At 35.8% G+C, this 16,470-nt stretch overlaps 1 protein-coding gene across 1 annotated transcript in view; it reads right to left on the bottom strand.

Annotated features, from left to right (window-relative positions):
* The window catches only part of RPAP2 (RNA polymerase II associated protein 2), a 96,302-nt gene that overhangs the window by 24,207 nt on the left and 55,625 nt on the right, over positions 1 to 16,470 (bottom strand). Inside the window, exon 11 of the mRNA XM_054592129.1 lies at positions 16,382 to 16,450. Within this exon, the coding sequence (XP_054448104.1) occupies positions 16,382 to 16,450 (69 nt within the window). The remainder of the gene's footprint in view (positions 1 to 16,381; positions 16,451 to 16,470) is intronic.

Here is a 16,470-nt window from a genome sequence, read left to right as displayed (position 1 = left end):
TATGAAAAAGGAAGGCATTTTATGCAGTTCACAATGCTAACAAAGATGCTTGTAGGGGGAAACAGTGGACATAATGTAAGGACACAAAAGCATAATAATTTGGATAGACAGTATAAGGCCACTTTAGGAAGGTCTTGAATGTCTAGCAAATTCACGTGGTAGGAGCTAGGCCATCACTAAGTTTCTGAACAAAGGCCGACCCTGATTAGAATTAAGCTTCAGTGAGCTTACTCTTATGGCTGGAGGAAGGATGAACTAGGTGAGGGCAGAAAGGCCTGTTTTAAAGGGCTATAATTGCAGCAATCCAGGCAAGTAAGAAAAAGGCTCATTTGGGCTTAGTAGCATTGGAAAGGTGAAAAACAACTGGATAAGAGAAGTTAAAAAAGGCAGGACTTAGCAACTGAACACATATGGAAGATAAGGGCAAGAGACGCACCAAAGACAAAACAGATTTCAATACTGGATAATCAGGAAGATGGAAATATCACTGGAGAAGAAGGGACATTTGAAAGAAGATGAGCTCACTTTCCAGTTTGAGAGTTTGAACTGCCTGACAGGCATCCAAATGGAGATGCCCAGGAAAAAATAAGAAGTAGAAGAAAAAAGAAAAGGACTTCAATCTAGGAGAGATGTCAGAGCTGAATATGTTGTACAACTTTGGGGGAAGAGCACAAGATATATTTGACTAGGAAGACCAACTTTTTCCTCTAAGGTAACTCCATCATCCTGTACCAGTTATGTTTGTACTGATTTCTTGAACTAATCTCTTTCACGACCACAATTCTGAATCTTTATATTCTTCTCTTATCTTTCCTATTCATCAAAACTACAACTGGAGATCAATGCTATGACCTGCTTTCGTCACACCTACAACAGAGGACAGAGGAAAACTACTGAGGGGAGGGAAGTGGGAGGAAGGAGGGAACTTTGAGGATTGGTACCACTACAAATCCATGACCTTTGGCTTCATCTGGGCACTTGGTGTCACTTGTTAATTTTCTCTGGCCCTTAGTTACTTTTCCAGATCCACTCAATGACTACTCTGTTTCCACCACTTATATTCTCTACCCAACTACCATCTCTTTACTCTGAGAACCCAAGCACATATCCTACCCTGCCTTCTTAAACCATGAAGTCAGGCATTTTAAAATCTCTTCCTTCAACTTACATATTTACCTATAACCACATATCCTTCATTTTTTTCCTTCCTGTCTCAGAAGATGTAGCCTTTCTCTCCTGTTCAAGCTATTCCATCTGCCTGTGACCAAGATCCCATTTCTTTGTGCTTCCTCTGGGACTCTGTTGACTATGTATATCTATACTGCTGTATCCCACCCCCAACCTCAGCTTCCCATTTTTCTTTACTGGCTCCCTCTCCATAATCTATCAACATGCTTAAGTCTCTTTATCCAAAACATAATGCCACTGTTTAATCTCTCTCCTACCCTTATCAAATTTCTAAAAAGAGAAATCTACATTTGCTGACTCTTAATTCCTCATCTTAATCTGGGATATAAGGATTCACATATGCCTTCAAATTATATAAATTTTTTTTCCAAATGTGTACTTTATTCCCTCTTGAGGAAAGAATACATATCTTTATCCCTACTTTTAATATATAACCATATATCTCAATGTATAATTCTCAGTGTATAGCTGCAGAGAATTCATTAGTGGCATTTAACTTTATAGTTTGGGGAATTTTAAAAATGTGTAAGTCTTAGCGTTTTTGGTAGGCAATGTTTTTCTGTGCACTGAAATCACAAGAATACTAGCTAGAACCTGGCGGTTGCTTTATTCTTTCAAAACATTTTTGCAGTGCAGCTGATCTGTCACTTACTGCACTTAAAAACCTCTATGTGATGAACAACATCATAATGTGGGAGCTGAAAACCTCAGCAGAAAGAAAAATCAGTAACAAAACTGTGAAAGAACACAGGCAATCCGGTTACTGTAATATGATTTCACCTCCACAGAAACTGCAGGTATTCACCAAGCAGTTTGTAGTAGTTTCCTTCCTGAGTACTTTTGTTCCTTTGGAATATTGGTATTAGTCTTGTATGTTTTGATATGTTCCATCTTTTAAGGCAAAGTATGCCTGAGCTGTTCTAAAATCAACAGCCAACTCTCAAACTCCTCATTCACAATGAAGAGTGGGACAAGACAAACAGCAACAGTGAGAACTAGGTAAGCCTCATTCTACCCTTTGGCTTTTATCATTTGCTCTAACCCTCTGTAAAAATATTTAAACACTGAATAAAATGGAAGCATTTGAATTTTGCCTGTAAGAATCATATGACTTTATTGTTAACTAGAACTACTAGAATGAGAAGAGTCAGATGCAGGAAGAATGTTAAAAAGGTGTTAGGTCTCTATAATACACAACTGAAATGGAAGTATTTAAAGACAACAGAGAAAAGACACACTAGGAGCCTGAATTTAATAAGTACTCAATACATATGAAAATAACTTTTTTATCTCTATAACTTTCAAGTTTGCAAGACTAGTTAATACAATAAGGTCAGTAAAACTAGTTAAAAGGAGAGTTTGCCTCTAAAGTAAAATTTTCTATTAGGACCCATTAATATTTGATAAATGCTTCCAATTCAAAGAACAAATACCAACAAGTAAAATATTTAAAGAATTCTTCAGAACTGTATCTGTGATGCATCAGATAAATAAAATATTTAGTGCTATATCTACATACTTGGTGATTAACTGTATTTTAACTGAGTTTTCTACTTTATCAATCTATAGAAGATAACCCTTACAGAAGTTAGTTAGTTCATGGAAGACAAAAAAAAAGTCGTATTTGGAATAAAGTTTATAAATCAAAGTAATGTTTTAAAAAATTAATTTTTCACTAAATTTATGAGTTAAAAGATAATTTCACATTTACATCTAGCTTTGTTTGTTTTTGTTAATTTTATTAAAGATTTTACAAAAATATATTTGCAAAAAAGCAATGCTACATTTGGTTAAAAGTAGCAATTCTTTTTAGCCCAGTCATATTCCTTAGACTATACCCATCCTGGAAAACAGGAATCATTACAGAGACACAGGGTCACTGCCCCCCCTTTCACTCATAATAGTAAGCAACTAATTTTGTTTTTCCCTGTAAAATGAAATTTTTTTTAAAAGATTTAATTTATTTTTTGGAGATAGGGAAAGGGAGGGAGAAAAGAGGGGAAAAACATCGTTTGTTTGCCTCTCAGAGGTGCCCCATCTGGGGACCGAACCCACAACCTAGGCATGTGCCCCTACTGGGAATTGAACTGGTAACTTTTTGGTCCGTGGACAACACCCAACCAACTGAGCCACACCAGTCAGGGCCATAGTACAATGAAATTTTGTGAGTGCTACCAACTCTGTATTTAGGTCCATAACAAGAAAAATTTATCCACATTTTTCCTATCAATTCATTTGATTTATTGTACAAGTATTAACAGAGTACTTACGAAGTGTCAGATTGAGTGCTTGGCACTGAGGAGGCAAAAGTAGTCTAGACAATGTCCTTGGCTGAATGGAGATTATGTTTTGGTAAGAAAACAGTTTCAAATTCACTTCACTTGCTGTAGACATCTTTCCTGGTTTAGTACTGTTCACACTTTGTCCAAACACAATTTCCTGACAAATGGAAAGTCTCTTACCCTCCTGTAAAAGTGTGTGTGTGTGTGTGTGTGTGTATTTTGTGAAGTACATGTATTTTGCGAAGTACATGTAGTCATCCCTAACAATTATTTGTTGGTTATAAAAGATGAGAAGGCAGAGAAGGTAAAAACCATCCATAAGGGGGAAAAAGTCACCAAAATTAAAGTGGCCGTCTGAGTCAAATGCTACCCTACAGTAATTCTCCTAGGGCAGACCACTGACCTGTGGAGGAGGGGGTTAGTAATCAATCAGAGCAAGTAATGAAACAATAATAATAATACGGGTTTTCAGAAGGAGAAACATAAAAGGTGTGGTTTATTCACTTCTGAAATTAAGAACAGGAGGCAAAAATGTTACGAAATAACACTGACATTCAAGGAAGAAACAGTGGGAAAGGGGGTGGTGGGTGATGTGGATTAGGGAAGAAAAAAGAAACTCGAATGTGCCCTTGATGAAGTTTCCAGTTTCTTTGCGGGCCACAGTCTTGTCAGTCACCCTATGTCTTGTTAGTAATCCCAGCCTTACCTAACATCTCCTTTTCCTGTTTCTAAGATGCTCAAGCCTCTGTTATCCTGAGAAGTCTTCTGAAGATCTGCCATGTTAGGTCAGATTATAATCCCTTTCTCCTTTCCTTTTCAGCCAACTATATGAAAAGAGTGGTCAACATTTGCTACATGTAGTATCTTTACAACTGTTTACTACAGGAGCCCTTGCAATCTGGTCTCTACTCCTATTCTTCTACAGAAACCGCTTTCATGAAGGTCACCTACAACCACCTAATTGCCAAAACCACAGCCTGTTTTCAGTCCTTGTTCAGTAGAGAGTAACTACTGATTCTCAGAAGGGTAGTTACCACCTTTCCTGAACTTCAGATTCCTCGATAGTGTTCTGGTTGCATTACATACCTTCCTGAGGTACACTGTGCAGTGGAAAATGCACGCATATTGACCTTGGACAAAGTGCTTATCTTCCCAGAGTCTGCTTCCTTCTTCTACAAGTGGGACACCACCACTGACCTCACTGATGTGAGGGGGCAAATGAAACAGCATATATAGCGTCTAGCACAGTATTTGCACATAGTTGATGTTCAGAAAATGACACCCCCCACTGCCTCTTTCTGCTTTCTCTGTATCCTCTGGCATCCTTGGCATGGGTGTGGATGATCCTGCACTTAACCCCCTTTACCTTTGCCATTTCACCTATCACAACGCTGACCCCAAAATCTAGGTCTCTGATTTTCCTTACCATCCTTCAGCTCCAATTCCACATTTTAAACTACCTACTAGGGAACCACTTAACTGGATAATCTGCCTGAATCTTACACTCAATGCTTGTAGAACAGGTATTAAACCAAATGTGTCATCTCTTTCAGTTAGTTCCTCCTACCCATTTCCTTAGAGGCATCAGTATTTTCCCAGCCATCTGTCTTAATACTGTGAAATCATGTTTGACTCTCCCTCTACCACTCTGCTAAACTGTGTAGATTCTGGAGCAGTAATATCTCTCAATGTGGGTCTCTAACATTTCTCTTCCATTGCAATCATTTTAATTCACTGCCTCAGTACTTGTTGGTTAACTAGGCTGTTACTAGCAGAGGCTTTCAGAAAATTCATTTCATACACTGTGTGGACAAGAGCCAGAATGTAAGGGATTAATGAAAAGCACTACAATCATGGACAATAAACTAGCTATTCAAGAGATTTGGTTAAGTGAATGGATGGTAGTCTGAGAGTCAGTAAGGTTAAGAATAAAGGACAGGGGTGGGTGGGTGGGTGGAAGGGTGTGTGTGTGCACTTAACTTTAGAGATGAATGAGCACTTGCAGGCAGTAGAAAAGGTGTCAACAAAGAGCAAGAAATGATTGCTTCCTAATTAATTTCATTCATTTATTCATTCTCTGCCAGACATTTATTGTACATCTATGATATTCTAGGTACAATGCTAAGTGCTGAGTGTATAATGTTGAATAAAATCAGATATAGGACCAGCCCCTAAAATCTCCATGTTGAGTGAGGGAGACAGATATTAATCAAGTAAATCATACAATTAAATATGAAATGGAAAACAGCAAAAGTGATAGAAAAGGTAAGTATCTAGTGTTATGAGGTCTATTTATAAAGATATTTAATCTAGTCAGGGAATTCAGGAAAAGTTTCTTGAGGAAGAAACACTTCCTCAAGTTCTGAAAGATGAAGCTAAATTAGCCCTGGCTGGCATGGCTCAGTGGATTGAGCACTAGCCTGTGAACCAAAGGGTTGATGGTTCAATTCCCAGTCAGGACACATGCCTGGGTTGCAGGCCAGGTCCCCAGTAGGGGGTGTGCGAGAAGCACAGTGATGTTTCTCTCCCTCTCTTTCTCCCTCCCTTCCTCCTTTCTAAACATAAATCAAATAAAAATCTTTAAAAAAAAATCTTAAAAAAAAAAAAAAGATGAAGGCAAATTAACCAAAGAAAATGAGGAGGGAGGAACATTCTGACCAGAGGGAACATCTTGTGTGTTATGGTTACAAAGAGTTGATGAAAAGGGCTGAAAGAAGGTAAGAATGGCAGGAATGGGGAGAACAAGATAGGGCGATGTGAGATGAGGAGGCTGGAGAAGGGGCTAGATCATGCAGGGCCATCTATGTTAGCCACAGCAAGAGTTTTTTTCCTAAAGAGCAATGAAAAGCTTTGAAGGAACTGGTACAAGGCGGAAGGCAGGATCAGATCTGACTCGCCAAAATACTGATCTTCCTAAAGTACAGGCTTCATGATATTACTATCTGTTCAAAATGTAAATGACTTTCACTTCCACTGAAATATAATTGCCATTAAAGGACTGATCTCTACAACAAACTCAACTTCCCAATCACTCTTTTCTGTTATCTTGTACTTTTAACTACAGCTCCTTTTTTCTTTTTTCATACTATAATTCCTAGAATTCCTCCATCTTTTCATTTGTTTTTTTAAACCACTTCTATCTTTTGTGCTCATCACAAATCCTACATCTGTGAAACCATTTTTTGATATTCTTAGTTGAGATCTTTGTTTCTTTGAACCCCTGCAACAGTTTGTACTCCTTTTTGTCTTTCATACATTAAACTTTTTATTGTAGTTATCTGTGCACAAGTTCATCTCCCTCTTTTCTCAAGCTCCAGCAGGCTGTGAAGTGTTTGAGGGCAGGGGCTTTGTTTAACTTTTGCATCCCCTACAAGGCCTAAGACACACTCTTACCCACAGAAGCTGCTCAGTAAATATTTGTGGGTGTTTTTTATGTCAGATTTCTAAGCATTTGAAAACTTCATCATTATCGTGCAGACGCCAGCTTCTACACTGATTTATAGTTATGATGCAAAGTAGGAGTCTTAGCTCCTTTTCTGGTATACACTGGTACTACTTAAAATAGTCTTCATGGCATGATATCATAAAGACAAAAAAAAAAAATCCAAACAAATTCTTCAGAAAAAAAAATTAGGGCTGCAAGTAAGGAAGTTATTAATCTGTTAATTAACAATTAGATGGTAATAACCCAGAAAGGAAACTCAAGTTACTATACCACACTTAGTTCAAAGAGGATGTACTAATGAATATTTGGGATCTCTTCATCAATGAGAAAAAAAAAAAGGAGGAAGCAAAAGGGGAGCTACTTTTAAAATTTCCTTAAATGTGATCTGAATACAGAATCAGAAACTCTCACACAAAGTAACAACTTTCTAGACATCCCTATTCATTGATAAGACTTCTTCCCAGAATAAAATGTAAAGAATAATGTGGAAGGGAGAAAAAAAGGCTCACAGTTGTGGTGAGAGTTCTGTAAGCCAAATATTTTAAAGTATATTTTTACATGAAAAAAAATGAACGTACACATTTCATTTTGCTCCTCACCACCTTTAATATAACACTGAGGTACTAAACCACTCCACTGTTTCCTTCTGCATCCAAGGAAGGTTCCACATATTTGATGTGTAAAGCAATAAAATGTCAGCTAAGTCTATAGTAGAAAGAGAGTAAAGGAATCCTGGGGGTGTTCCTCCCACTTACTTACACAAGTACTCTGTAGTCCTTCAACAGAAAGAGTGACTAGCTGTATCATTCCATGCGTGACTCTGTCAAGCTTAATGACTAAGATACTTAACAAAGTAGTAATACTTGGGCAGTGTCACCGTGGCGCTCTCAGCAAAGTTCAACTGTTTCCTATGCTAGGTGTACTCATCTACATTGTCCCCTTCAATAGTCCCAAATTTGAAAACCAGGAGGCATGTGAGGATATTAGAAATTCTAAAAAAAGCAAAGAAAGTAGACAAGAATAGCATGTCACAAAGTAATGTTATTGGGCTTTCTATTTCAGAACTACTATCTAGAAACTTGAGATAAAAACTTTGATTATAAAAGCCTATGATAGCCAAGTAAAATAAAATGTTTTTCTTATAACAGATGGTTTATACCGTGATAATATTTGCATTTAATGCTTTAGGATTACCTATTAATAAGGAAGCAAGGATGCTTTCCATTGATATATCTAATTCAAAAGAAATGAGTTCTTTGTAATTCACTTTGTAGTGATTATTACATACAGGTTTGTTTAAAGGGCTGGGCTGTAGCGACTTTAAAACTTTATATCTAAATCCTGTTTGTGACAGATCTACAGAGGAGCTTTATAGATGAGCGTTGGAAAGCTTTTTGTCATAACTGTTGCTAGGTAACAATTCTCTCAGAATAGTTGCTCCAACCTTTTTTTCAATGCTCTAAGATTGAAAAAATGCTCATGCTCTTACAATGTAGAACCCTGAGGATGGGGAGTAAAAATGCCCGTAAGCCTCATGCTTCCAAGCCTCTCCTGCCCTGGCCCCTCAGTGAGCTCAGTCAGGATGCGAAGATGTCATTGGTAGATATGGAGACCAACTCCTTAAGTCAAGGCTGTGACTTGCACGGCAAGTGCTACTTGCTTTGTACTTATTGTCATCATTGCCACTCCCTCCACTGTTTGGGATGCACATTTTTTTTCTTTCTGAGAAGACTTGATAACTTTAATATGTATTCTGGCCGGGGGTTGAGGACTCTCAACCACTTATGGATTAAAAAAAAAAAAATTATAAAATTGCCAAAAAGATGGGGATTTCTGAGGGAAAAATCTTTTTAAAGATTTTACTTATTTATTTTTAGAGAGCAGGGAAGGAAGGGAGAAAGAGGGGCAAAAACATCAATATGTTGCCTCTTGTACACACTCTGACTGGGCATCGAACCTGCAACTCAGGCATATGTGCTGTGACCAGGAATCGAACCGACAGCCTTCAACTTTGCAGGACAAGGCCCAACCAACTGAGCCACACCAATCAGGGCACTGAGGGAAAAGTTTTAAACAATTTCTATTTTTTCTTTAGAAAATAACTGGGTTCCCACATAGTCCTGCTCGCTGGGGGTAGAGTTACTTCAATTAAAACGTATTGTATTTTTTTAGAATATAAACTCTCAGCAATGAGTACAGGGAAGCTGAAATAATTTAAGTGCTGTTTAATCTACAGTAAATAGGTAAATACTTAAACTTCAGAATAACAAGGTACTGTGATAGTAAACATCATAAGATAAATCCGAGATTTACACAAGCAAGAAAAACAAACAAAAGGAATGTTATGGATATGGAGGAACCCAAAATAAATACCACCAGTTATGGTTCAGACATTTAATTTATATGGCTTCATATTCAACACTATTATCTCTTTTTTTCAGTGTGTACGGGGTGCTCATAGGTACTCACTTGGCATATGTAATAGAAATTCCCAGAACATAAGAATTTGATATTACAAGTCCATGAAAATCTAAAATTAATTAGAATAGAAATATTTAAGTTTAAAAAAATTGCAAATATAAGCCTCCAAAATGACTACTGGGTATGAGGTAAAAAGAGATGACCTTTAAAGTTCAATCTATGGAGCCCTATACATTGCCAGTGGAAATTACAAACAGTGTAGCCACTGTGGAAAACAGTGTAGTACTTCCTCAAAAGGTTAAACATAGTTACCATATGACCCAGTAATTCCACTCCTAGGTACATACCCCAGAGGACTGAAAACATATGTTCATACAAAAACTTGTACACAAATATTCATAATAGCCAAAAAAAAAAAAAGAAACTGATCAATCAATAAATCAAATGTTGTATTACCCATAAAATGGAATATTACTCAGCCATAAAAAGAAATAAAGTACTGTTGCATGCAACAATACGAATGAACCTTGAAAACAAGATGTAAAATGAAAGAAGCCAAACACAAAACACTGTAAATTATATGATTCCATCTATATGACCTATTCAGAAGGGGTAAATTCATACACACAGATTAGTGGTTGCCAGGGGGTCCAGGAAGGGGAAAATGAGCCTAAGCTAATTAATGTAAGGTTTCTTTTTGGGGTGACTGAAATGTTTTGAAATTAGATTAGGGTCATAGTTGTATAATAAAGTGAATACACTAAAAACCAGTAAATTGTACACTTTAAAATGGTGACTTTTATATGAATTGTATCTCAATAAAAATTCAGTTAAGTATAAAAATTCCATAATTATAAAGAAACATTTTTTTCAATGATCTATTATTGTCTCAAATACTCAGAAGTAAATTGGGATGGTTAAGGGAAAGGCTTTGGAATGCTTCTGAGAACCAATACATTTCTAAGGAACTATTGCTTCATTTTTCATGTGTGCTCACACATTTCTCTAAAGAAATTATTGATGAATCGGCTGTAGAAAATAAAAAAAACCAATATGTTGACGCAAAAAGCCTTAGTCACAGCATTCCATTCATGCCTGGTACCCGAGGGAAGCAACTCTCTCGAGTGTCTATCTCTATGATGATTACCTAAAGTGGCTGCCCATGTCCAGTGAAGGCTTTTGTTCAGTGATCATGGTTAAGTTGAGGTTGTTTAAATACCACTTCCCAGGACTTACATGTTACTCCCTGAATGATGGGAATACTCAAAGCTTTTAGGGGGAATAAACTATTGCATGGTCTTTGCCTAGGAGGTAGGCCACAGTTCATTGCAGACAGACAGTTCAGATAAAAAAAATGAAAGTGGACATTTTTGGAGATGATCTTGAAAGCTTTCCATTAGAGAATATCAAAGGCATAAAACTAGGAACAGCATGTATCCACGTTAGACTATCACGAGTCACTCTCTGCCCACTATTCTAACTAATACAAAGTATTCACTTCCTTCATTAGATAACCAAATCATTTCCATGGAACACAACACATCTCTCTCTCCCTGGCTACCCACTAAGAGACATTTGACTCCTACCTACAATTAACCATAGGGATCATCATAATAGAAAGTAGTGGCTTATTTACAAAGGTTCCATATTAAACTTGGGTGGAAAAGTTACATTTTAAATACAAGAAGTCTTTGAGGAAACAGATTTCCATTTCTACTATGTGGGCTGCACATAAAGAAAGACAGGCTGGGTCAACTTGCTTCTCCAAAGCCTTCACTATTGGCTTCTCCTGGGTTGTCAGCCTTGGCCTAGATTGTTCCCTAGAATTTGCAGCTTTAGATCACCACCTGCATAGTCCCCTCTTGTGTTACAGGCTCAAGCACAATGACAAAGTTCAAAGAAGACTAAAAACACTACGAGCAAAGGGTAGAGAGAAGAAAAGGGACTGAGCTGAGGGAAGTGTCCTATGGCTATATATAAAATCTTCTCACAACACCAGTCAAAATCTTTTGAAAAAATCTATTCTGAATACAGTGGCCATGATAACAAGTGGTTTTTTAATTTTTGTTTTCCTATATTAAGGGTAAGATGAAAATTAGAGGAATATAAAAACAAATATATAACATGAAAAGGCATCATACAATGCATTTTACTGTAACTAATTATTATGCTTTCTAATTTGGTATACAAACACATCAAAATATATAAAGATATTAACTAGCTTTACACAATAGAGTATATAGGTACTGAAATATTTGTAGTAGACTATATATCTATATTTATACACATTTTCATGAAAAATCATGCATCAAGACTGTGAAAAGAGACTAATGTTAGAGCTTATTTATGTAAGAAAATCAGATTCAGCTTTGTATTACTTCAACATATAGTATATAAGAAATAAAGTCTGATAAAGTTCAATTAAGATATAAAATTGCTATAATCTCGTACTTGAGCAATAATACCAATCACCAGGTTAGTTTATTGCATTTATAATCAATTAAAAAAACTGGGTCAATTATAACTATTATAGAACTATATAAGTTCTTAAGAGTCTTTGTTAATTATAACATTAAATAAAAATTACAGAAGGGACATTAATTCCTTCACTATTAAATAAATGTATATTGCTTAAGCTCTGCTTTTATATGGTCTTCCCACAGTATGGAGATACCTCAAAAAATTAAAAATCGATCTGCCTTTTGACCAAGCAATCCCACTTCTGGGAATATATCCAAAGGAACCCAAAACACTAATTCGAGAGGGCATAAGCACCCCTATGTTCATTGCAGTATTATTTACAATTGCCAAGACATGGAAGCAGCCCAAGTGTCCATCAAAGTTGAATAGATAAAACAAGTACAGGACATTTACACAATGGAATACTACTAGGCCATAAAAAAGAAGAAAACTTTACCCTTTGGGACAGTATGAATGGATCTGGAGAACATTGTGCTAAGTGAAATAAGCCAGTCAGAGAAAGACATACCATAAGATTTCACTCATATGTGCAATCTAATGCACAGATTGAACTAACAAGGAAAATGGGGACAGATTCATAGATGGAGAGCAGATGACAGCTACTGGGAGAAGGAGGGGAGGTCAGGTGATAGAGGAATTGAACAAAAAGGAAAAAGGACTCATGGACATGGACAAGTGTGGTGGGAGCTGGGAGGTATAAGGGAACTAAAAGGAAATGTAAAAAAAAATACAATAAAGGGTAAAATTTTTAAAAAAAAGGTCTTTCCCTGTGCTCTTAGTAACTATGTAGGATCTGAATACGTAATATAAATATCAAAAGATGTTGCAGTCCCACTGGCCAGTCAAGTCCTATGAAAGTAGTGAGAAATCTAAATGAATTGGGAATAGATCATGATGTCTTCTTACACATAGATGCATTTCATTGAATGTGCAAAGATCAAATGTAGCAATTTGATTTGATCAATTCCTTGTTAGATTTTATGGGTATAACATTCTCATCAGTATACAGTGATAAATTACACATTGTAGTTCCAATTTTTTAATGTTAATACATCTGTGAAAGTACAAGGGAAGTTACCAGGAAAAGACGATCTGCTACAGAATCACCTTATTTACTTTTAAGAATATAGATGTGAAAATTCAAGACCCAGCTTTCTTTCCTCTGGACTATTACATTTTCCTCAAAATGTTGACTTTTTCCTCTAACAAGAGTAGACATGAGCCAGTATGGCAACATACTAATAAAATTATGTAAGTGTATACAAGGTGGGGCAAAAGTAGACTTATAGTTGTTTGTGTTGAAAATAATGCAATTAATAAATAATAATACAAGAATAAACTGTGTTCTGCATACTCACAACTGGAAACATACTTTTGCCTCACTCTGTATGTACCCTTTTCTAAGTTCTCATGAGGAATTTTGAAAACAGCTTTCATGCATTAAACAAACAAATGCTAGTAATACAAAAACTGCAATATTCATATACAAATAATAGTAGCACTTATAATACTGAACATATTATCTTACTATACTTACTTCACTGACTACAGCCACCATTCAGAATCATTTTCCTAGCTATAAAGACTTTTAATAAGCTCATTTTTTTAAACAAATTCCAGAAATGTTTACAAATAATGACTAAAATTTCCTTTGAAAATCTGAGAGTAGATGTAAAGGTTTTCTGAATTGTAAGTATTTTTAAAAAAAGATAATCCCATGTACGCCTATGTTCAATTTTAGCAGCAGTAAGTTAAATGGCTGAGGTATTCAGTAAAATACTACTGAAATAATACTACTCCTAACCAAGTATGTACAACTCATACACAAACATGTATGAGTGTGTTACCTCCTTTCTCTATATATGCATGTCGCTTTGGGTGTCTAAAATTTCCATATTGGCCCTGGCCAGGTGGCTCAGCTGCTTAAAGCATCACCCTGATACACCAAGGTTGTGGGTTCAATCCCCAGTACAGACGCATACAAGAAGCAATCAATGATTACATAAATAAATGAAACGACAAATCAATGTTTCTCTCTCACTCTCTCTTCTCTCTAAAATTAATAAATAAAAATTAAAGAAAAAATCTCCATATTTTCACTGTGTTTAAGGTTCTTTATGCAATATTAGCCCATATGCCTAAATTTTCTTCCCCCAGTGACAAAGTGCCTCTTAAGTAATTGTGAACTGTAAGTGGGAAGAGAGGTGCAAGTATAAAGTATAGTTTTACTTTATAGAAGTCAATGGGATTAAACTTAACATGATGGACATGTATTTTAATTTTATCCCCATTTCATATAGTAATATTTATACTAAAAGGCTAATAAAAGGACAAGGCTGAGATTGAAAGGGGTTTCACTTGAGCCATAGATTCCTGGTTTCGGAGGAGGGGGGCAGGGGTAGAAATATGAAAAGCCAAAGGGGACTTTCTGGAGAAAAGAGGAAATAAGAAATAAAGTAATATGGGGGCAGGACACAGTAGTCTTAGGAGTTGATGACCAAAGAATGAAGAGATTCAGCTAGTGAAGATACAGAATACAAATACAGAATGGAAAGCATCCGTTACAACTTACAAGAAGGGCAAATGTCAAAAGTCAGAATTATAAGAAAAGAAGATTTGAAAGACAAAAACCAAGAAAAGTGCATTCTGACCTGGTGTCTACAGTGACTGAAGATTTTTTTTTTGAAAGCCAAAGGCAGGTTGGGGGGAAGCAAAAAGGGTCCAAATTGAAAAGGATTTTAGTTACCTAGGTATCAAAAGGACCAAGGACTAGGAGATGATGGGTATATTTAGCTGTAGGGGTTAGTGAGTAATGAAAGGATTCAAGGCAAATGACAAAAGGAAAGTCCGTGTTTATTGCTACAATCTCAAGATCGATTGCACAATGTGAAACATGCAAGACATTGAAGATACGTGCAGCTCATTTCTTGAATTAAATTACTATTTTTATGGGACACTGACCCTTGAAATAAGAGGTTCTTTATACGACATTCAAAGTTAGGAAAGTCAAATAGTGCATAAAAGGAATAGGAAAATTTTCAGTATTTTTTGCCACATGGGTGCCTCTATTAAAATCAAACACTAGAGGTTTATTTTTGTATGGAAAAATCACATGAAATTTTATGGTAGCCTTTATTATTTCATATTCCACACTTTATTTGATCCTTGCTATACATTCTGGAGATGTGGAAAGAGTTTGTACCAAAAAAAAAAAAAAAAAAAAAAAGTAGGATCTAACATGTGTTCTTAGTAAGCAGCTGCTCATTAAGATAATACTTCCAGTTACTGGCCTAGAAAGCAAGATTCTGAGATTACTGCTGGACCTAGGCCTCTGACTTGTCAACCAAAAAAGTTACTTCCTCTTTAGTATAATGAATTGCAGAAGTACAGTTAAACAGTTATCTGTGAGGGTTTATTAAAAGGCATAGGATATGGTGGGTGAGCAGAGATACTGATTTTTTTTTTTTTTGCCAGTGACCAAAATATTTACAAATTTGAACATGGAAAGAACTTTCTAAAAAATTAGTAAGATCTGTTTCACAAATAACCAATTCAGCTGGAACACTGAATGGTAGAAATGATAAAAGACTTGTTCTTTTGGTTGATAAAAAATTTATATCAGGGCATTCAAGTAAAGTTATTTTCTGTGTTCTGATTGAATGAATCATGTGAGTTGTATCTGTCTGGGTGACAGGAATGCTGGCCCAGTGAAGCCTACTCTAATGTCTCCCAGCACAGCCTTCCTTGGGACAGTAAAGCCAGAATAACATGTCAAACTGAAGTAATATCAAAGGAAGAGAAAGCAGGTCTGGAGATGCTATGAGGCTGACTCATAACACTTCTTGACCTGTGAGTGTCCAGTTTGTATTCAATGTCCTGTGGGCTTCAAAGCAACAAGGAACAATAGTAATACAGCAAAGAATGGTCCTCAAAAAAAGTACTTTTGCAATTCAAGCCGAAAAACACTACATATACTAGATGGTTTTACCCCTGTGGAAAGACATCCTTAGAAACCAATAGTGATTTCTTAAAAGGCGAGTAAGTATTAAACGTTTTATTTATGCTTGTGTAGTATTTATTTTACTTCCGTTAAATCTGTTTTATTTTAAAGATATACATTTGGAAAACGAAACTTTACTGACACTATTAATGATAAAATATGTTCAAGAAAAATGAAATAGCATTAGATATGTTGGTAAAAATACAGATTTAAAATAACGAGGCCCATTTAATGTTATTAAAATACTGTTAAAAAATGAAACTAAAGGGCTAGTCTGTATATATTCCACATGCAGGTGATGTTCTTGTGTTTTACAAGATAATATTCGTGATGAAAAAGGCTCTCCAGAAAAAGATAGTAAAAAAATATAGAGAACAATTACAACTTATCAAAATATAGCATATCACTTTATGTAAGTTATTTATTATAGGGAAAAGAAAAATAAGGCACAAAACAGAGGTACAACATTTTCTAAGAATGTTTATAAAATCAATGAAAAACTCTGTTTTTCCCTAATCAAAATTCTTCATATTTAGTAGAGTTAAAATATGAAAGAGTACTTACAATGACAGCAACACCACAGCAATTAATGTCCACTCTGCAGGTTTGTGTATAATATTTCTATTTGTTAATCTGAAAGACAGTAAGATAAA

The sequence above is a fragment of the Pteronotus mesoamericanus genome, unplaced genomic scaffold, assembly GCF_021234165.1.
Source record: "Pteronotus mesoamericanus isolate MK-2021 breed Mesoamerican mustached bat unplaced genomic scaffold, CSHL_Meso_final scaffold_31, whole genome shotgun sequence".
NCBI lineage: Eukaryota > Metazoa > Chordata > Mammalia > Chiroptera > Mormoopidae > Pteronotus > Pteronotus mesoamericanus.
Note: the sequence above shows the minus strand (reverse complement) of the source record. Positions and strands in the feature narration are given on the sequence as shown.